At 58.4% G+C, this 18,002-nt stretch overlaps 1 protein-coding gene across 2 annotated transcripts in view; it reads right to left on the bottom strand.

Moving 5' to 3' along the window:
• VAV2 (vav guanine nucleotide exchange factor 2) overlaps positions 1-18,002 on the bottom strand; it is a 192,584-nt gene that overhangs the window by 55,573 nt on the left and 119,009 nt on the right. For both annotated transcript variants that reach the window (XM_066255787.1, XM_066255788.1), the window contains exon 4: positions 3,621-3,689. In XM_066255787.1, coding sequence (XP_066111884.1) covers positions 3,621-3,689 — 69 coding nt within the window. The remainder of the gene's footprint in view (positions 1-3,620; positions 3,690-18,002) is intronic.

The raw sequence follows: 18,002 nt of genomic DNA, 5'->3' as shown, positions 1-18,002 counted from the left end.
TCAAACTGCTGAGTGGCGTGGACCAGGGCTTCCCCTCACTAGACCTCAGTTTCCTTATCTGTAAAGTGGGGACACTTTCAGAACAGACCTCTGATAAGGAAGGTTATTAGGAGATAAAGTCCCAGCCGTGCCTGGCCCGGTAGGGGCTCTGTGAGCACCACACAACATCACTGTCACCGTCACGCGGGGGGCTTGCCCTTGCCATTGCCATGAGCACAGCCCATGCTGCTGACAGACCTGAGCGGGGGCGGGGGGGGGGGGCGCGTATAATAAAGATGCAGGTCTGTGGAAGACGGACAATTTAACCACCCAATCACAGCACACCCCACGGCCAGCCAGCGAGGGCGGGCGCTCTGCTCTGCAGGGTGGGAGTGGGCAGTAGGGTGGGGACACTGGCTGGGCGGGTGCAGCTCGAGGGGTTTCCCAGGGGGGTGGGGGGGAGGCACTCAGGCCTGACCTGGCAGCTGGGCAGCCTCTCCAGGTGGAAAGCAAGGGGCTGCAGCAAGGTGCAGGGTGCAGGGTGTGGGTCCTCTTCCCCGGGGGGCCTCCCTCCAGCCTCAGTCTCCTTACCCCCGCCTACAGGTAGGTGAGGAGCCCCACATTCAGCCCACAGCTCAAGGGCCCCTGGTGTTGGTGTGAACCTTTCTGAGCCATGTTCTAAGTCCCTCTCTGGTTGCCGGGACTGGTCGTAGCAGCTAGTGACACCCGGGTGGGCTGCTCCGGGCCCTAGCCGCGACTTACATGGGCCCCAGGCACCACTGCTCCCCTAAAAGTTGCCCTCCGGCCTTCTAACCCACATGAGGCCGACCAGATGTCCCAAGGAGCCCTGTGCCTCCCAGTGGAATCACCACAGAACCCTGGGCCTGCCGGTCTCAGGAACGTGGGGTGACGGCAGCTTCTCCCACGGGTGTTTCATTCCCATAACCACAGATCGGGCCGCTGACATCTGATACATATATATACACACACACGTACATCATATATATTATATACATATCATATATATATATGATATATATATATATCATATATATATATGGTCTACCGGAAAGTTCTGTCCGTTTCTATCACAAGTTTCAATACGTAAGCACATGTTAATTTGGCGCGTGTGTGCCTCTCTATTTTTTTATTTTTTATTTTTTTTTAGATTTTATTTATTCATTTTTATTAGAGAGAGAGAGGAGAGAGACAGAGATAGAGAACAGGAGGAGGAGCAGGAAGCATCAACTCCCACATGCGCCTTGACCAGGCAAGCCCAGGGTTTCAAACCGGCGACCTCAGCATTCCAGGTCGACACTTTATCCACTGTGCCACCACAGGTCAGGCTGTGCCTCTCTATTTTATTTTTTTATTTTTTTGTATTTTTCTGAAGCTGGAAACGGGGAGGCAGTCAGACAGACTCCCGCATGCGCCCGACCGGGATCCACCCAGCACGCCCACCAGGGGGCGATGCTCTGCTCATCTGGTGCATCGCTCTGTCGCGACCAGAGCCACTCTAGCGCCTGGGGCAGAGGCCAAGGAGCCATCCCCAGCGCCCGGGCCATCTTTTGCTCCAATGGAGCCTTGGCTGCGGGAGGGGAAGAGAGAGACAGAGAGGAAGGAGAGGGGGAGGGGTGGAGAAGCAGATGGGCGCCTCTTCTGTGTGCCCTGGCCGGGAATTGAACCCGGGACCTCCGCACGCCAGGCCGACGCTCTACCACTGAGCCAACTGGCCAGGGCCTGTGCCTCTCTATTTTTATCACTTAATGTATACATACTGACGTAGCAAATTAACTAAAAAAAAGTTGATTCACGTTAGTCTTACGTGTGAAGCGATAGTGTACCCATCCATGGCTACTGATAAAGTTCATTTATGCTACTGTAATTTTTACAAACTTCAACAAGGAAGAAATGCTACAGAAGCATGTCTGTCACATCCACCATATTCCCCGGACTCAGCACCCTCCGACTATCACTTTATGTCCTTACAAAATGTTTTGAAGGGCAAAAAAATTCAAAAATGAAGAAGATATCAAACAAGCACTGGTTCAATTTTTCGCATCAAAAGATAAAACATTTTTCAAAAATGGGATATACAAATTGGCCTCACGCTGGCAAGAAATCATTAATAATAATGGCAATTATATTATTTAATAAAGTTTATTGACGGTAAGAAAAATTTGTATTTAGTTTTATTCCAGAAACAAACAAAACTTTCTGGTAGACCTTATATATTTTTTCTTAATGACTCACATTGTTTGAATAGACGGGACCCTGCAAGAGACACTGGCCCGGCCCCACACCCTAGAGGCAGCGTGAATGTGAGGGTGGGCATCAATCAGCACAGCGCCCCCACCCAGCGGGTACACAGCCAATGCTGGCTCTCGTCCCAGCCTGTGTCATCAGGTGACAGGAATGAGAGATGCCAGGAGTCTTCCCAGAAGGGGCAGCCGTTTAACCGGGACCAAAGCTGCCTGCCGTCACACAGGAACAAGGGTCCCAGCCAAAAGGACACCCGTACAGGGCTCCCCGCCTGGCCCGGGGCAGCACCCCACTGGGGAGCTGCCCCGGGGCCCAGGGCAAGCCCATCACTTCTGGGGCTCAGGCTCCCGTCCTGCAGAATGGAGCGCCCCTGCCCTCCCCGGCCACCCCTTCTCAGGAGAGCCGCCTGGCCCCTCCCTGGGCAGCAGGCCACACCAGCCGACCGCTGGCCACAGCTGAGCCTGCAGGGCCGGGCAAGCTCTTCCGGAAGAGCTCCTGCCCAGAGTTCTCACTGGTCCCCAGCGGGGGAGGGAGGGGGCTCCAGGACCGCTGGGGGGACTAGCCAGGCGGGACGGCGTGTGGGTGCAGCAAGGAGGTGTTCAGAGAGACGGATGGAGCAGACCCAAAGCACCACAAAGAAGGGGCCTCCCAGAGAAAGCAGACACCCCCTGTGGCTTCGGGTGGCCTGGGCTCAGACCACGCCCGCCCCGTCAGGCCGTGAGATCACCTGAGCCCACGCTCTCCCTCTGCTGTGGCCCGTGTGCTCAGGGTCCCCCGTGTGCTCAGGGTCCCCCGTGTGCTCAGGGTCCCCGCTGTGCTCAGGGTCCCCCGTGTGCTCAGGGTCCCCCGTGTGCTCAGGGTCCCCGCTGTGCTCAGGGTCCCCCGTGTGCTCAGGGTCCCCGCTGTGCAAACACCCACACCCCTCCCTCAGCATGCGCGCACGCATGTGCTCACACACACACACACACACACACACACGCACGTGCGCACACACACACACACACACACACACACGGCATCCAAGGCCCCATGGGGGAAGCCTCCTCAGCCCAGCCCACCCCACCCAACTTTCTCTGCAGCTTTGCAAGAAAGGGCCTCCCTGACGCCTGCCCTGGGGAGCAAGACCTCTCCCATGTCACCCCCAGACATGCTGGGGAACCTTCCAGAACGTGGAGGGAGGTGCGAGGTGCAGAGAGGCTCATCTGCTGGAGAGCGTGCACGAGCTCGCACTCCGGTCTGGGGACCCGCACCACAGCCGGCCGGGATGAGGTGGCCTGGGCAGGTCCCTGAGACTCTGGGGGGGTCCGCTGTGTATCCCCCCCCATTTCTCTCTCTCCCTCCCGCCCTCTGCCCCATCCTCCTCCCGCCTGGTCCCTTACTCGGCCAGCTCCTCCAGGCTGCGGTAGACGTCATCGTCATTCTCTGCGGTCTCCTCGGAGGGAAAAGGCCTGCGGGAGAAGAGAGGAGAGTGAGTGGAGCAGGTCCCCGCGGTCCCCAGCCCGCCACCCCTCAGAGGACAGTGAGAGGAGCGGGTCCCCGCGGTCCCCAGCCCGCCACCCCTCAGAGGACAGTGAGAGGAGCGGGTCCCCGCGGTCCCCAGCCCGCCACCCCTCAGAGGACAGTGAGAGGAGCGGGTCCCCGCAGTCCCCAGCCCGCCACCCCTCAGAGGACAGTGAGAGCAGGTCCCCGCGGTCCCCAGCCCGCCACCCCTCAGAGGACAGTGAGAGGAGCGGGTCCCCGCGGTCCCCAGCCCGCCACCCCTCAGAGGACAGTGAGAGGAGCGGGTCCCCGCGGTCCCCAGCCCGCCACCCCTCAGAGGACAGTGAGAGGAGCGGGTCCCCGCGGTCCCCAGCCCGTCACCCCTCAGAGGACAGTGAGAGGAGCAGGTCCCCGCAGTCCCCAGCCTGCAACCCCTCAGAGAACAGTGAGAGGAGCAGGTCCCCGCCACCCCTCAGAGGACAGTGAGAGGAGCAGGTCCCCGTGGTCCCCGGCCCGTCACCCCTCAGAGGACAGTGAGAGGAGCAGGTCCCCGTGGTCCCCGGCCCGTCACCCCTCAGAGGACAGTGAGAGGAGCAGGTCCCCACCACCCCTCAGAGGACAGTGAGAGGAGCAGGTCCCCGCCACCCCTCAGGGGACAGTGAGAGGAGCAGGTCCCCGCGGTCCCCAGCCCGCCATCCATCACGGGCCCCCTGAAATCAGCGTCCGCCGAGCGGGAGCCAATAGGCTCCTGTCGGCTTCTCGTGTTAGGGGTCCACATGACGTTCCCATGTCACAGCACCGGGCGGGCAGACGTGCCCAGGGTGGGGAGGCCCACGCCCTGCCCAGCCCCGGACACTGGGCTGTCACTCCCTCTCTCTGGGCCCCAGCGTCCCTGTGGGCGGACGAGGGAACGGGGACAGGGATGGCAGGAGACGCTTTCATCCCGTGTGACAAGCCAGCCTCCACGCTCCAGGGGAATTCTAGAAATAGGGGTGCAGGTGTGGGCTCTCCTGGGCACCCTCATGGTTCAGCACCTCGGGGGACAGCTGCCAGCTCTGTCACCTGGAGAGAGGACCCAGGGGGAATCTGGCAGGAAGGGCAGAGCATCTCAGGAACTGAGCTGCCCTCCCCGCCCCCTCCCCGGGCAGGGCTCTTTGGAAAGAGAAGACGGTGGCAGCGTGTGGCGAGGGGGACGTGCCCACCCCCCACCCGCACTCCCCTCGTCAGGACCCGGGAGCCGAAGGGCGCTCGGCCACCACTCCTGACCACCCGCCCACCGGGGCCAGCCTGGAGTCAGAACAGGTCCTGAAAAGCATTCAGGGCTTTTGCTCGAGGACCTGCCCCCCCTCCGGGACAGGGTGGCCCAGGAGCAGGAGCCAGGTGGGCGCGAGCCCCAGAGGGAGCATGAGGGTCTCCTTAACCGTCCACACCAGAGAAGGTGGACAAATGGACGGTCACCACTCCGAGAACAGGGGCCCCTCCTCCCCCAGCCAGTGAGCTTCCCTCCTGGCACAGTCGCCCCTCGCCTGTAAGCTGCCCCCGGACGCCACGCCCCCGGCCCCTGCCGCACTCCCCACCCTCGGCCACACGCTGCCCGTTCTTTTGTGGGGGTTTTTTGTACTTTTCTGAAGTTGGAAGCGGGGAGGCAGTCAGACAGACTCCCGCATGCGCCCGACCGGGATCCACCCGGCACGCCCACCAGGGGGCGATGCTCTGCCCCTCTGGGGCGTCGCTCTGTTGCAACCAGAGCCACTCTAGCGCCTGAGGCAGAGGCCAAGGAGCCATCCCCAGCGCCCGAGCCATCTTTGCTCCAATGGAGTCTCGGCTGCGGGAGGGGAAGAGAGAGACAGAGAGGAAGGAGGGGGAGGTGTGGAGAAGCAGATGGGCGCCTCTCCTGTGTGCCCTGGCCGGGAATCGAACCCGGGACTTCTACACGCCAAGCCAACGCTCTAACCACTGAGCCAACCGGCCAGGGCTCACGCTGCCCGTTTCTAACCACCCCTCCCCCAGGTCGCCTCCTCACTGGCCCTGGAGCCTGCATCGATCGACCTGCCAGTGGAACTGCTCAACGGGGACACCAGTGAGCGTCCTGCCGAGCCCGGAGGCTGGGTGTCAGACGTGGTGAGCACTTCGCAGAGCGGGTGAGGGACGGAGATCCTGGGGCGGGGGCAGCGCTGGCAGCTGGACGCTGCCTCGGGGCAGCACGGAGCGCTCAGAACCAGCTGAAAGGGTTCTCTGCAGCGGGCCCCATCGGACGGAGCCTCTCAGGGCTGCTGTGTCTCTCGGGACAGAGAGCGGGTCGGACGGAACCTCTCAGGTCTGCTGTGCCTCTCGGGACAGAGAGCGGGTCGCACGGAACCTCTCAGGTCTGCTGTGCCTCTCGGGACAGAGAGCGGGTCGGACGGAACCTCTCAGGGCTGCTGTGCCTCTCGGGACAGAGAGCGGGTCGGACGGAGCCTCTCAGGGCTGCTGTGCCTCTCGGGACAGAGAGCGGGTCGGACGGAACCTCTCAGGGCTGCTGTGCCTCTCGGGACAGAGAGCGGGTCGGACGGAACCTCTCAGGGCTGCTGTGCCTCTCGGGACAGAGAGCGGGTCGGACAGAGCCTCTCAGGGCTGCTATGCCTCTCGGGACAGAGAGCGGGTCGGACGGAGCCTCTCAGGGCTGCTGTGCCTCTCGGGACAGAGAGCGGGTCATGTGTCCACACTCGTCTCAATGGGAAGCCCTTTACTATTGTTTCCTATGAAAGCCTCACGGTTCCGTGCTTGGGGGACACTGTCCCCTCTGTCATCCCAACACACACCTGGGAGAAGGGGGACCAGGGGTCAGAAAGCTTCCCCACTGGTGTGACGGGGCGGGGGGCATTCACAGGCTGGTGGTCCTCAGGAGGCGGATGTCCACCTGGCAGCTCCCGGGAAGGACGGCAGGAAATGGGGGCGGGGGTGGGGAGGGTCGCTGGCAGAGTGCGGGGGGCTCAGCAAAACGGAACTGGGCCTGGATCCTGCAAACAGGGGTGGGCCCCAGCCCTCGCGCCCACGCCACCCACGTGCTGGGGGCTGGCGGGTAGGGGTGAGGAAAAGAGGCTGACCAGGGACAAGCAGTGGGTTCAAACCCCGGCCCCGCCCTCCCTCTGTCCTCTGCGTCTGCACCTGCACATCGGTGAGGCAGAGGGGACGCAGGGCCCTGGGCATGGCCGGGCTCAAAGGAGGCGATGCAGGCACAGCACCCCCACGGCCTGCACCCAGCGCCCGCTGAGCGGGTGAGCCCCTCGGTCTGTCACCTCTCAAGGCCACTTGGCGATGGGTGCGAGGAGATCCCGGTTCACAGACCGGAGGAAGGGACAGGTGGGCAAGGAGAGAGCCCACTCTGGTTCAAGAGGCTATCGGGTGGCACGGGGAAGTGGTGGGGTGGGGTCACATGGTTTGCCCCACGCCCCCGTCTGGCTCTCCCAGCCCACCACCAGCACCCCTCCACAAGATCGGCCCCCGCTGCCCTCCCCAGTGCTCCCCGCGAGACCCTTGTACGCCCGCCACTCCCGCGGGGACCGGCTGATGAGGTGTGCAGCCCCGGCTTGGGCTAAACCGCGCACGGGGCACCAGCGCCGGCCTCCAGGAGGGAGGGTGGGTGGGAGAGCAGACCAATGCCTCCAGGGGAAGGGGGCGCCTTCAAATCAGCCCGCGTCTGCAGGAGAGGAAAGTGCCCTTTAACTAAACCAAGCACCGCTCTGCAGCCCAGACGCACCAGTTCTGGTGGGGGGCCCGTTACGGAGGATCTCGCAGGGAGACCCGGCCCCGTTTCCTTCCTCGCCCGCCCGGGTCCGGCTGACGTTGGCTCAGCAGGGCGGTTGCAGGGATGGAGGTGAGAGGCTCTGTGGGATGGGGGCCTTGAGGGAGGGGGTCTCACTGAACCAGGAGCTGTGGAAGCCTGGGTCCTGCCCAGCTGCCACAGACCTGCTGTGACCCTGGGTCTGACCTGCCAGACCAATGATGCCGCCTCCCCATGGCTTTATGCAAGTAGCCCACGTCCAAGGGGGCAGCGTCACCCCACTTGACCTCTCTGGGGTGGGCTCCCTCTCCTCCCTGCAGCCCTCCTGTCCAACCTCTCATCACCATGACAATGGCATCCCCACCAGGCATCAGGTGATAAGAAGAAAAGGGGCAGGGCTGTGTGACTTCAGGTCACAGGGAGAAGTACAGGCCCCCAGGACACACTGGCCTCTCGCTGACCCAGCCCCACTCACAGCCAGGAGGAGCTCACTCCCCTCACACGGCAGAGCAGAAGCGGACCCAGATCCGACGTGCTTGACGGGGCGTGGGCTGGAAACCCAGCTCAGGTTCCTTAACTGACCCCGAGGGCCGAAGGCTCTGGCCCACCCAAGTGACCTTAGTAAGCGCTGGAATGTTCAGGCCAGGCTGAGACATAAGGCTGTGGGTCCCCAGAGGTGGAGGGTCTCCTCCCCTTCAGCATGAGACAGCGTCCCCACCCGCTGGGACTGGCTTCCCCCCACCCTGCCCCGACATCCCCACCTTCACTCAGCTCTGACTCCTCTCCAAACAACTCGCGGCCATTTCTGCCATTTCCAAATTGTCCTTGATGGACGGTGTTACTTCCATAATCAGGAAAAAAGCACAGTCGATGGGGTGAACCCAGCTCACCACGCTGGGACTACACATCAGGGCGAAGTCATTTCTCTCACGAGCCCCACTGAGGACTTTCTAACAAGGAGGGAGCGTCTGTGTTCTGTCTCAGGAGCCGGATGCTTCCAGCTCCCCGCTTTGCGTCAGCAAATCCAGGCGTGGGCACCCACCTCTCACTGCTGTGCCCGGGGCAGACATCACTCATCGACCGCAGCGCTCCGAACACCTGGGAGCCCAGTGAGGTGTCTGAACACAGGTGCTCTCCCCGTGGAGCAGGCAAGGCTTTCGGGGGGCTAGGGGGACCCACCTGCTCTGCCAGGTGAGCCGCGGCAGGGCAGGGAAGGAGAGGCTGGGGAGCAATGAATGCCCACGAGGTCTGAACCCTAGAATCACACACACTCGCTGTGTGACCGGCACAAGCGACGTAGCTTCTCTGCATCTCGGCTCCCTTCCTTCAATGAAAGACGGAAGGAAGCCCTGTTGGTTGTAAAGAGTTGTGACGGGGGGGGGGGGGGGGGGACTCTGGACGGCTCTGCCCCCAGCAGGACCCCAAACGGAAGCTACTGCTCTTCACTCCCCTTATCAGCCTCATCCTCCTCACCCAGGCTGTTTCCTACCAGCAAGAAAACGAACTCTGGTCCTGGCTGGAGAGCTCAGTTGGTTAGAGCAGTGGTCCCCAACCCCCCGGGCCACAGACTGGTACCGGTCCGTGGGCCATTTGGTACCGGTCCGCAGAGAAAGAATAAATAACTTACATTATATCTGTTTTATTTATATTTAAGTCTGAACGATGTTTTATTTTTTAAAAATGACCAGATTCCCTCTGTTACATCCGTCTAAGACTCACTCTTGATGCTTGTCTCGGTCACATGATACATTTATCCATCCCGCCCTAAAGGCTGGTCCGTGAAAATGTGTTCTGACATTAAACCGGTCCGTGGCCCAAAAAAAGTTGGGGACCAGTGGGTTAGAGCATCGTCCTGAAGTGCAGAGATTGCTGGTTCAATGCCTGGTCAGGGCACATAGAGGAGTAGATTGATGTCCCCCCCCCTCCTCTCTCTCCCTTTCTCTCTAAAATCAATAAAAATAAACATGAAGTTTAAAAAAAAAACAACTAACTTCTAAGGGCCCCCCTTATCCAAAGTAGTTCAGTATCTCGTTTCTGCCCAGACAGGCAGAAAGCTGATGCTCTCTAAACTAGGACACAAAAGTAATTGCAAAACATTTTGTTCTTTTTTAAAAATAATAATCACTGATCTTAGGTGGGATTTCTTTTCATTTCCCTCTTGTGTGTCTTCTCGGTCCGTGTCCTGGTTCCCCCCTCCTCATTTCCTGCACCTCTCCCAGCCCTCCGGGAGTGTTCACGTCAGAAGAATCACCCTGCTGCCCACAAAACTTACTTTCACTTTGACATCCCCATCCCAGGCCACAAATCCCCGTGAGAAAGGAGCTGCAGATCCAATTAATTCCCGCTGCAGCCAAAGACAGGCCAGAGCCAGGGTGGAGGCAGAGCAGGAGAGAGGGAGACCACCTACTAGGGACGACGATGACCTGGCGCCTTGCCTCTGGCTGCTGCAGCTGGCCCCGAGATGGGGCGGAAGGGCCCGGGGTGGGGGAGGCTGCTCTACCTGCTGCCTCTGTGCATGCTGCCCCCTCTGCCGTCAGCTCCCGGCCTCGTCCCTTTCAACCCAGTTTTCCTTCACCCTTCAAGACTCAATTCAGGCCCCACTGCATGTGGACCCAGCCGGGGTCCACTCGCACCTGCCCAGTACCTAGCACTAAGATGAATGGATGGATGGACAGGTAGGTGGATGGGTGGGTGGGTGAGTGGATAGATGGACAGATGGACGATGGATGGAGAATGGTAGATAGATAGATGGACAAATGGTGGGTGGGTGGGTGGATGGATGGATGGATGGATGGGAGGGTGGATGGATGGATGGATGGATAATGGATGGTGGATGGATGGATGAGTGGGTGAAGGGGTGGATGGATGGATGGTGAATGGATAGATGGATGGATGAATGGATAGACAGATGATAGATGAATGGATGCTGGCTGGCTGGATGGATGGACAAGAAGGTGAACAAATGGATGGATAGGCAGGCGAACTGATGGGCAGGCGGACGGATGGGTGGATGGATGGACGGATGGGTGGATGGATGGATGGATGGATGGGTGGATGGATGGATGGATGGATGGATGGACAGATAGATGTGTGGATGGATGGAGGGATGGATGAATGGGTGGACAGATAGATGCGTGGATGGAGGGATGGATGGATGGATGGAGGGATGGATGGATGGATGGATGGATGGATGGATGGATGGATGGACGAATGAGTGGATGGATGGATGGATGGATGGATGGATAGATGGATGGATGGACGGATGAGTGGATGGATGGATGAACGGGCAGACAGATGGATGCGCAGATAAACGGATGGATGGATGGATGGATGGATGGATGGATGGATGGATGGATGGATGGACGGATGGACGGACAAACGGATGGGTGTCTGGGAAGACAGATGGGTGGACAAGTGGGTGGATTTGTGAGCCAATGGGCAGATGAATGAAGGGAATGAGTGTGTAGAGAGTTGTCAGGATGAATGGGTGGCCAAGAAGACAGTTGGGTGGATTAGTGGGGAGCAGATGGGTAAACAGAGGGAAGGATGTCAGATATTATGAAGCTGTTCCTTCCCTCGATACAAGAAGCAGCAGCCCTAAATTAGATTCAAGGGAACGTCTTCACGAAGAGCCTATGAAAAGAGGGATAACAGGTGATGGAAGGAGATTCGACTTGGGGTGATGAACACTCGATACAATGTCTGTACATTGATCCCAGAGCTGGGTACAAGCCGTGCCTTGTCCCGGAAGCAGGGACATACAGCAGCCCCGGGGGCCAGCTCCGGGCAGGTGCTGGATGGACGGACACCTGACCAGTGAGGGAAGGAGAGGAAGGAGGGGTTTGGAAGCAGGAATCGTGCCTCCTCCGTTCTTTGCTCAGGGCTCTGGGCTCAGCCGTCCCCTGGGTGGCCTGTTTTCAGGTCCTCTCCTCTGGCTGGTGACAACGCCATGTCTGTACATGGAACTGTACCCCTAAAACCTATATAATTCTATTAACCAATGTCACCTCAATACATTCCATAAAAATTAAAATAAGATGTATTTTTTAAAGAAGAGCTTATAAGATAACACAGAGAGGTATTCAACTCCCCATGGAGTCGTGACTTTACAACACTGACCTCGATTCTAACACCGAAGAGACACACTTGCACGGGGGTGGGGTATTGGAGGCAGTCTCTGGGGCTACACCCCAGCTATAACTTACAGCCCAGGAGGGGTGGGAGCAGGGGTGAGCCTGTGGTCACTGCAACGAGACCCGGCTCCACCCCTTCCGTCTCAGCACCAGGAGGGGCGGGAGCAGGGGTGAGCCTGTGGTCACTGCAACAAGACCCGGCTCCATCCCTTCCGTCTCAGCACCAGGCGACCCTCCAGACCCCGCTCCTGCCCCCTAACGTCCCCTCCCTGGCTCGAGCAGACAGCTGGACGTTCACGGCGGCGTGGACCTGCTCCTCAGAGGACAGGCTGAGAAGACGGCGTGACAGAGCTGTCTGCGCAGAAGTGGTCGTGGGTTAAAGACCGAGCGTGGTCATCCAGGTCTCTCCCCACCCCCAGGGCAGCCCGGGCTCCTCTTACTCCGTCAGACCCTGCCTGGCGACGCATTTCCTGTGCCCAACTTCTGGGAAGCCACATTTCCTCCTCGCACCGCCCAGGGAGTTAAAGAGATGCCCCTGCAGGAAGCAGAAAATCTGCTTTGAGCCAAGAACTCCCGCCAGAGCCCAGGGGTCAGGCAGCGTCTGATCCGGCCACCACGCTTCCCCAGCTCCCTGTCCTCCCGGGACCGGGGTCGTAAGGGGCTCCAGCCACTGCTTCTCAAGGAGCCCCCAGCCCCCACAAACTGCACCTTCCCCCACCAGGTCAAGGTCAGCATCCAGCTGCTGGGGACAGCGTGGCCGTACTGGGGCAGGACCTTCACGGCCCCAGCGCCTGGGGCAAGGAGTCACCAGCCAGAGGAGGAGGAGGACCTGAAAACAGGCCACCCAGGGGGTGGCTGAGCCCAGAGCCCTGAGCAAAGAACGAGGGAGCCATGATTCCTGCTTCCAAATCCCTCCTTCCTCTCCTTCCCTCACTCGTCAGGTATCCGTCCACCCAGCACCTGCCCGGAGCTGGCCCTCGGAGCTGGCATCTGTCCCTGCTTCCGGGACAAGGCCCGGCTTGTACCCAGCTCTGGGATCAACACACACACCAGGCTCTGGTCCTTGTCCTCAGGGCTTCTCTGAGAACCAGCTCAAAACTATGGCGTCCGTGAAGGGCCACGTGGGCGCACCCCGTCCCGGAGGGCAAGACCAGACCCCCGAGAGCAGCGTCGGCCTCGGGGGCCACCCAGCACCTGCGTGGTAGCAGGGGGACCACCCACCCAGTCTGCAGTCTGCCTGGGACGAGGACATCCCAGTGCGAAGGTCAGGCGGGCTGGACACCCCAGTCCTGCACGTCGCAGGCAACCGCGTTTGGCGCTGCTGACGCTACGCGAGGGGCCCTGGGCACGTCACCTGCCCTGGCTGGGCCTCAGTTTCCCGTTCTGAAACCGACCCCGGAATTATACGCAGCGGGGCTGTGAGAGGTCCCGGCTCCAGGACACACTCGGGTCCAAGTGCATCTCACCGGCTGCGCCCGGGGGCACGGGGAGAAGAGGTCAGCGTGGGCGGCAGGGGCCATGGGAGTCCAGCCCACACCCTGCCCCCTCCGCCGGGCACCAGCGTGCCCGGGAACCTGCGGCAGGCGGACTTGGAAGGTACATCAAGAGCGCAGCCTGGAGGACCCGACAGGCCCATTTAATTATTGAGAGAGTCACCTGGGTGCCGCCTGCTAATTGGCAGGGAGGCCTTGGAGCGCTGATTAAAAAACGGCCCTCCTGCTACATACACGGCCCGACTGTCAAAACAAGCCAGCGGATCGAGTTTCTTTCTCAGCCCGCCACCCCACCCAGTGCAGAGACAGGCCATCGCGTCGGGGGGCAGCGCCAAGGCCGTACCACCCCACCCGTGCCCGCACCCAGCCTGGGCTACATCCTGTCTCAGAGATGAAGGGGAGGACCCACACCCACCCACACAGGGCTGAAGAGCGTGAGGCGGCCACAACACAGCACAGAAGGCAGGAGAAAGGCTCCAGGTGGAACGCAGTCCTGGCCTGGGGAAATCAGGAGGGCTTCTCAAAGGAGGTGGCAGGGAGCTGGCTTGGACAGCCAAGTCGAACTTAGGAGTTCAGAATTCTCGCCTTGTATCAGAAAGAAGGGGGACTAGAATTGGCCACAAGACGTCCTAGCCCGTGAGCTTGCCCCAGGTGTGTGAGCCCGCAACCTCCGTTAACTCATCTGTGAAACGGGGATAAACCACCTGCCTCCCAGGTACGTGGCTGTGAAGCTTCTGGAGACACAGGGTGGCTGTGTGTGCCTCCCGCAGGGCTCAGCGCCTCCGTAGGGGAGGGGAGGGGAGGGGAAGACCGGCTTTAGACGTGGTCATGATTTGTGGCAGGAGAGGCGGCCCCAGTAGAGGTGACCATGCCGGGCACCCCCGGGGAAGGGTGGTCTCTGTGAGGCCGGAGAGGAGCAGGGAGGTGCGTGGAGGAAGCTGAAGAGCCAGGAGGGACCCAGGGGCTGATGGGCCAGCCTGGGTGCTACCACCAGGACCTTAAACCACAGTCAGCACAGAGGAGGCTCTCTCTGCCTCCGCGGGGTGGGGGGTTGGAAGGTGGGGACCCCGCGGTGAAGCCATTGCCACAGCCCTGGCAGTGACCCTACGTCTGCAGACAGGTCCAGCAGATGTGGGGGCAGGGCCGGGCCGGGCAGGGCGGGGCGGGAAGGTGTGACCAGCTGCTGAGCAGGGAGACGGTCAGCGACCCCCAGAGGGGAAACCAGAGTGTCCCCCAAGTCCCAGCCCTAGCAAGGTGGAGGAAGATGCTCTGACCTAGGCTCCGGGAGGAATGGTGTGTCCCTGCCAATCCAGGGCCCCAAGGACAACAGGGCCTGGCGCGGCTGCAGGGGACCGAGGAAGGCCTTTCCCCGTGTCCGTGAGGCTAATCAAGTTGTGATTTTCTGCAACTTCTCGGAACAGCAGCAGCTTGGAGCGGAAAAGCCGGGGGCAGGGCCGTCCTCCCCCACGAGCGGGACCCGGCCTCCGAGGCCGCCCTGCGGCTGCCTGACCTGCCATCCAAGTCTCTTCCCACGGGACACCTGCCCGGGCCAGGCAGGAAATCCCCTTGGCCTGCCAGGGGCTCTGCCCGGACGGACTGCTCAGATTATGCCCACCGGGGAAGAAGAAAGGGCGCAGAACTCAGGGTGGGCCAGCACAGAGACCACGCAGGCCAGTGGAGGGGCTTCCCAGAGCCCGGGCCTGCACGCCCCCAGCACAGCTCCCCCTAGCCTTTGGGCTGAGGCCTCCCTGCACCCCCACTGCCACCAACAGAAATCCACAGCATACTCCCTGCACAATACATTTCCAAACGGGTCAGTGATGGGCCAGAGCCCCCATGCAGTCTCCCGGCCGGGGCCTTGGGGACGGAGCCCACATGCGGGAATGTTGGGCAGGGAGAGGCAGAGGGCATGACATGCCAGGAGAGGGTTGCACAGGGGTGGGTGGACGGCAGGCCCGCTTCCCCAGGAGGAGACAGGCCCGCGGGAGCTCTACCCAAGGTTCCAGAGCCGCCAGCCACGAGCCAGGGGCGGAAAGCCCGCCTCCAGGCCCACAGCCCGACACTGGGCCCCAAGGGTGCCTCTGAGGCCCTCAACGGCTCCCCACCAGGGTGGTCATGAACCCGAATAAAAATCACAGCCCAGGCCTGACCAGGTGGTGGCGCAGTGGATAGAGCATCGGACTGGGATGTGGAGGACCCAGGTTCGAGACCCTGAGGTCACCAGTTTAAATGCGGGCTCATCTGGTTTGAGCAAAGGCTAACCAGCTTGAACCCAAGGTCACTGGCTTGATCAAGGGGTTACTCCCGTCTGCTGAAGGCCCAAGGTCAAGGCACATATGAGAAAGCAGTCAATGAACAACTGAGATGTCGCAACGAAAAACTAATGATTGATGCTTCTCATCTCTCTCCGTTCCTGTCTATCTCTCTCTCTGACTCTGTCTCTGTAAAAAAAAAAAAAAAAAATCACAGCCCGGGGCCCTGCCTGCTTGGCTCAGTGGTAGAGCGTCGGCCTGGCGTGCAGGAGTCCCAGGTTCAATTCCCAGCCAGGGCACACAGGAGAAGCGCCCATCTGCTTCTCCACCCCTCCCTCTCTCCTTCCTCTCTTTCTCTCTCTTCCCCTCCTGCAGCCAGGGCTCCAATGGAGCAAAGTTGGCCCGGGCGCTGAGGATGGCTCCGTGGCCTCTGCCTCAGGCACTAGAATGGCTCTGATTGCGGCAGAGCGACGCCCCAGATGGGTAGAGAATCCCCCCCTAGTGGGTATGCCGGGTGGATCCCGGTCGGGCGCATGCGGGAGTCTGTCTGACTGCCTCCCCATTTCCAACTTCAGAAAAATAAAACAAAAATAAAATAAAATAAAAGAAAAGAAAAAAAAAAGAAATGGAATGGAATAGAAGATAATAGGATGCACTGAACAAGGTAATGGTGAGTATTGTTGCATAAAACTGGGATGAGATAGCAAATATATTTTTTATTGTGAGCTACAGTAGAAATATCTGAAAGTCACTCTTGAAAAGGACTGTTTTCCTGTTGAAGTATTATTTCCATTCAATAAGAACAAGTTTTATTTTGGAAAATCACAGAAACAAAAGCATAGCCTTTGCAAAAAAAAAAAAAAATAGATATAGAGGGTCACCAAACTTGAGTTCTAGTCCAGAAAAAGAAACCTGTAAACTTTCTGTCAGCTTCTGAGAGGCTTTGGGGCTCAGTTGTCCAGGAAGATTATCAAGTTAAAGAAAATTGAGATTTACCAAAAAGTAAAGCAGATGTGGTTATATAGATACTGGTCTAAATGGTAAGGATTATTTAGAATTTCATTGAAAAAATTGGAGGTGAAATGATTCCCATGAATGGGAATGATGGCTGGGGGGGGTAAAAGGAACATTCTTCAATAGCGTCTGGTGTACAGTGAGAACCAATAAATATTTTTGAATAAATAAAAATGGTAATGTTACAGGGATAACCAGCCATGACCTCCAGAAAGCATTTGTGGAAGGAAAAAAAAAAAAAGAAAAGAAAAAGAAACACCAACCCACAACTCCTGGGAGGTTTGACCAATAAAATGACATTTAGCAAGAGGGATGGAAAACAATGGTCTGAGTAATTCCATCCTTTGGTAGAAGAGAAAGTTTAGTACCTGTGCTGCGTCTTCTCTGAATTCCATGTACCCCAGGCCCCATCCAATCCATTCTCTGCCCTTTTTCTGCCCTGTTCTGTGTCCTAGGCAGCAGACTCTTAGGGATTGTATGATCTGCTTGCCTTATCCTCTCCTCTGGCCACCTGGCTTGTTTCCGGTTAGGTGTGCCAATGGAGAGTAGCCGACGGGAGGAGAGAAAGATCAGGGTCTTTCTTCCCTGCTCCCATTCTGTTCAAGCATTTGATTTTTTTGTAGACGTTGCTTTCCTCAGAGACTCTGGCTTCCCCCAGCTCCCTCTGTTAAGGCTCTCTCTCCCAGCCGTCCAGTAACACTGGTTCCTCTTTGTGCCCCTTCCAGCCCGAATGCGGCAATAAATCCTCACTGTTGCTGGTCTAGCGCCTTTATATCCCTTGTGGGTTTCCTCAGCCCTGACTACAACCCTATGTAAGTGGTCATTTCCCAAAAGTCTAATTTGAACCACGTGGGGTTAATTCTATTTCCTGTCTGTACCTAAAGCCTATACAAATTAGCTTTTTTTTTTTAATTGAAGAAAGGCACCAAACATGAAAGCCAACTATTGTCCTATCGATCTTTAATAAATGAAAAGGCATTTTAAGCTCTCAAGAAGTCTCCGAGTTATTGTAAACAGTGTTTACTCTTGTAGAGAACTGTGAGCGTTTCAGTGGTTAGGCTTCTGGCTGTTTTTGTTTCTGGATAGAGATGTCCTGTGGTGTGACATTGGTTAGGCTTCCCTGGGACGGTTGTCCAAGAACGTGCCTCAGTAGAAATCAGGTTCTTGGGATAAGAGGAAAGAGGAGTTTGGTGTAATTAGGTCTGGCTTCCTTTTCCCCAGAGTTTAAGCAAGGAACATAGAGAATGAAAAGAAAATCTTCAAGAACAGAATAAGGGGCAAAAGCATGGCTAGAAATGACTGGAAAGAGATTGAATGTGGTTTATATGTTGCAGATCTACCAGAATGGCTGCAGTGGCACTTACATTTCAGCCCGTCTTCTTATGTTCTTCTCCCCTTATTAGTATTGGCCGCTCAACCACCTCAGCCTTTTCTTCTCAGTCACCCTCCTCCAATAATATTTTTCCTTTTACTCCCATTGGGCTTGCAGACCTATTTCCAATCCAGCATGTCTAAGAGGATGGAGTGGTTGGTACAGTCAGATGTTAAGTATAGGCCAAACAACAGACTGGGGCTAGTGAGGGTAGAAAGTCAGCAGTCTGTCCCCAAGTGTAGAGAGGACACACAG

Source organism: Saccopteryx bilineata, chromosome 2, assembly GCF_036850765.1.
Source record: "Saccopteryx bilineata isolate mSacBil1 chromosome 2, mSacBil1_pri_phased_curated, whole genome shotgun sequence".
NCBI classification, from domain to species: domain Eukaryota; kingdom Metazoa; phylum Chordata; class Mammalia; order Chiroptera; family Emballonuridae; genus Saccopteryx; species Saccopteryx bilineata.
The sequence above is the reverse complement of the archived record's forward strand: the minus strand, read 5'-3'. Positions and strand labels throughout refer to the sequence as shown.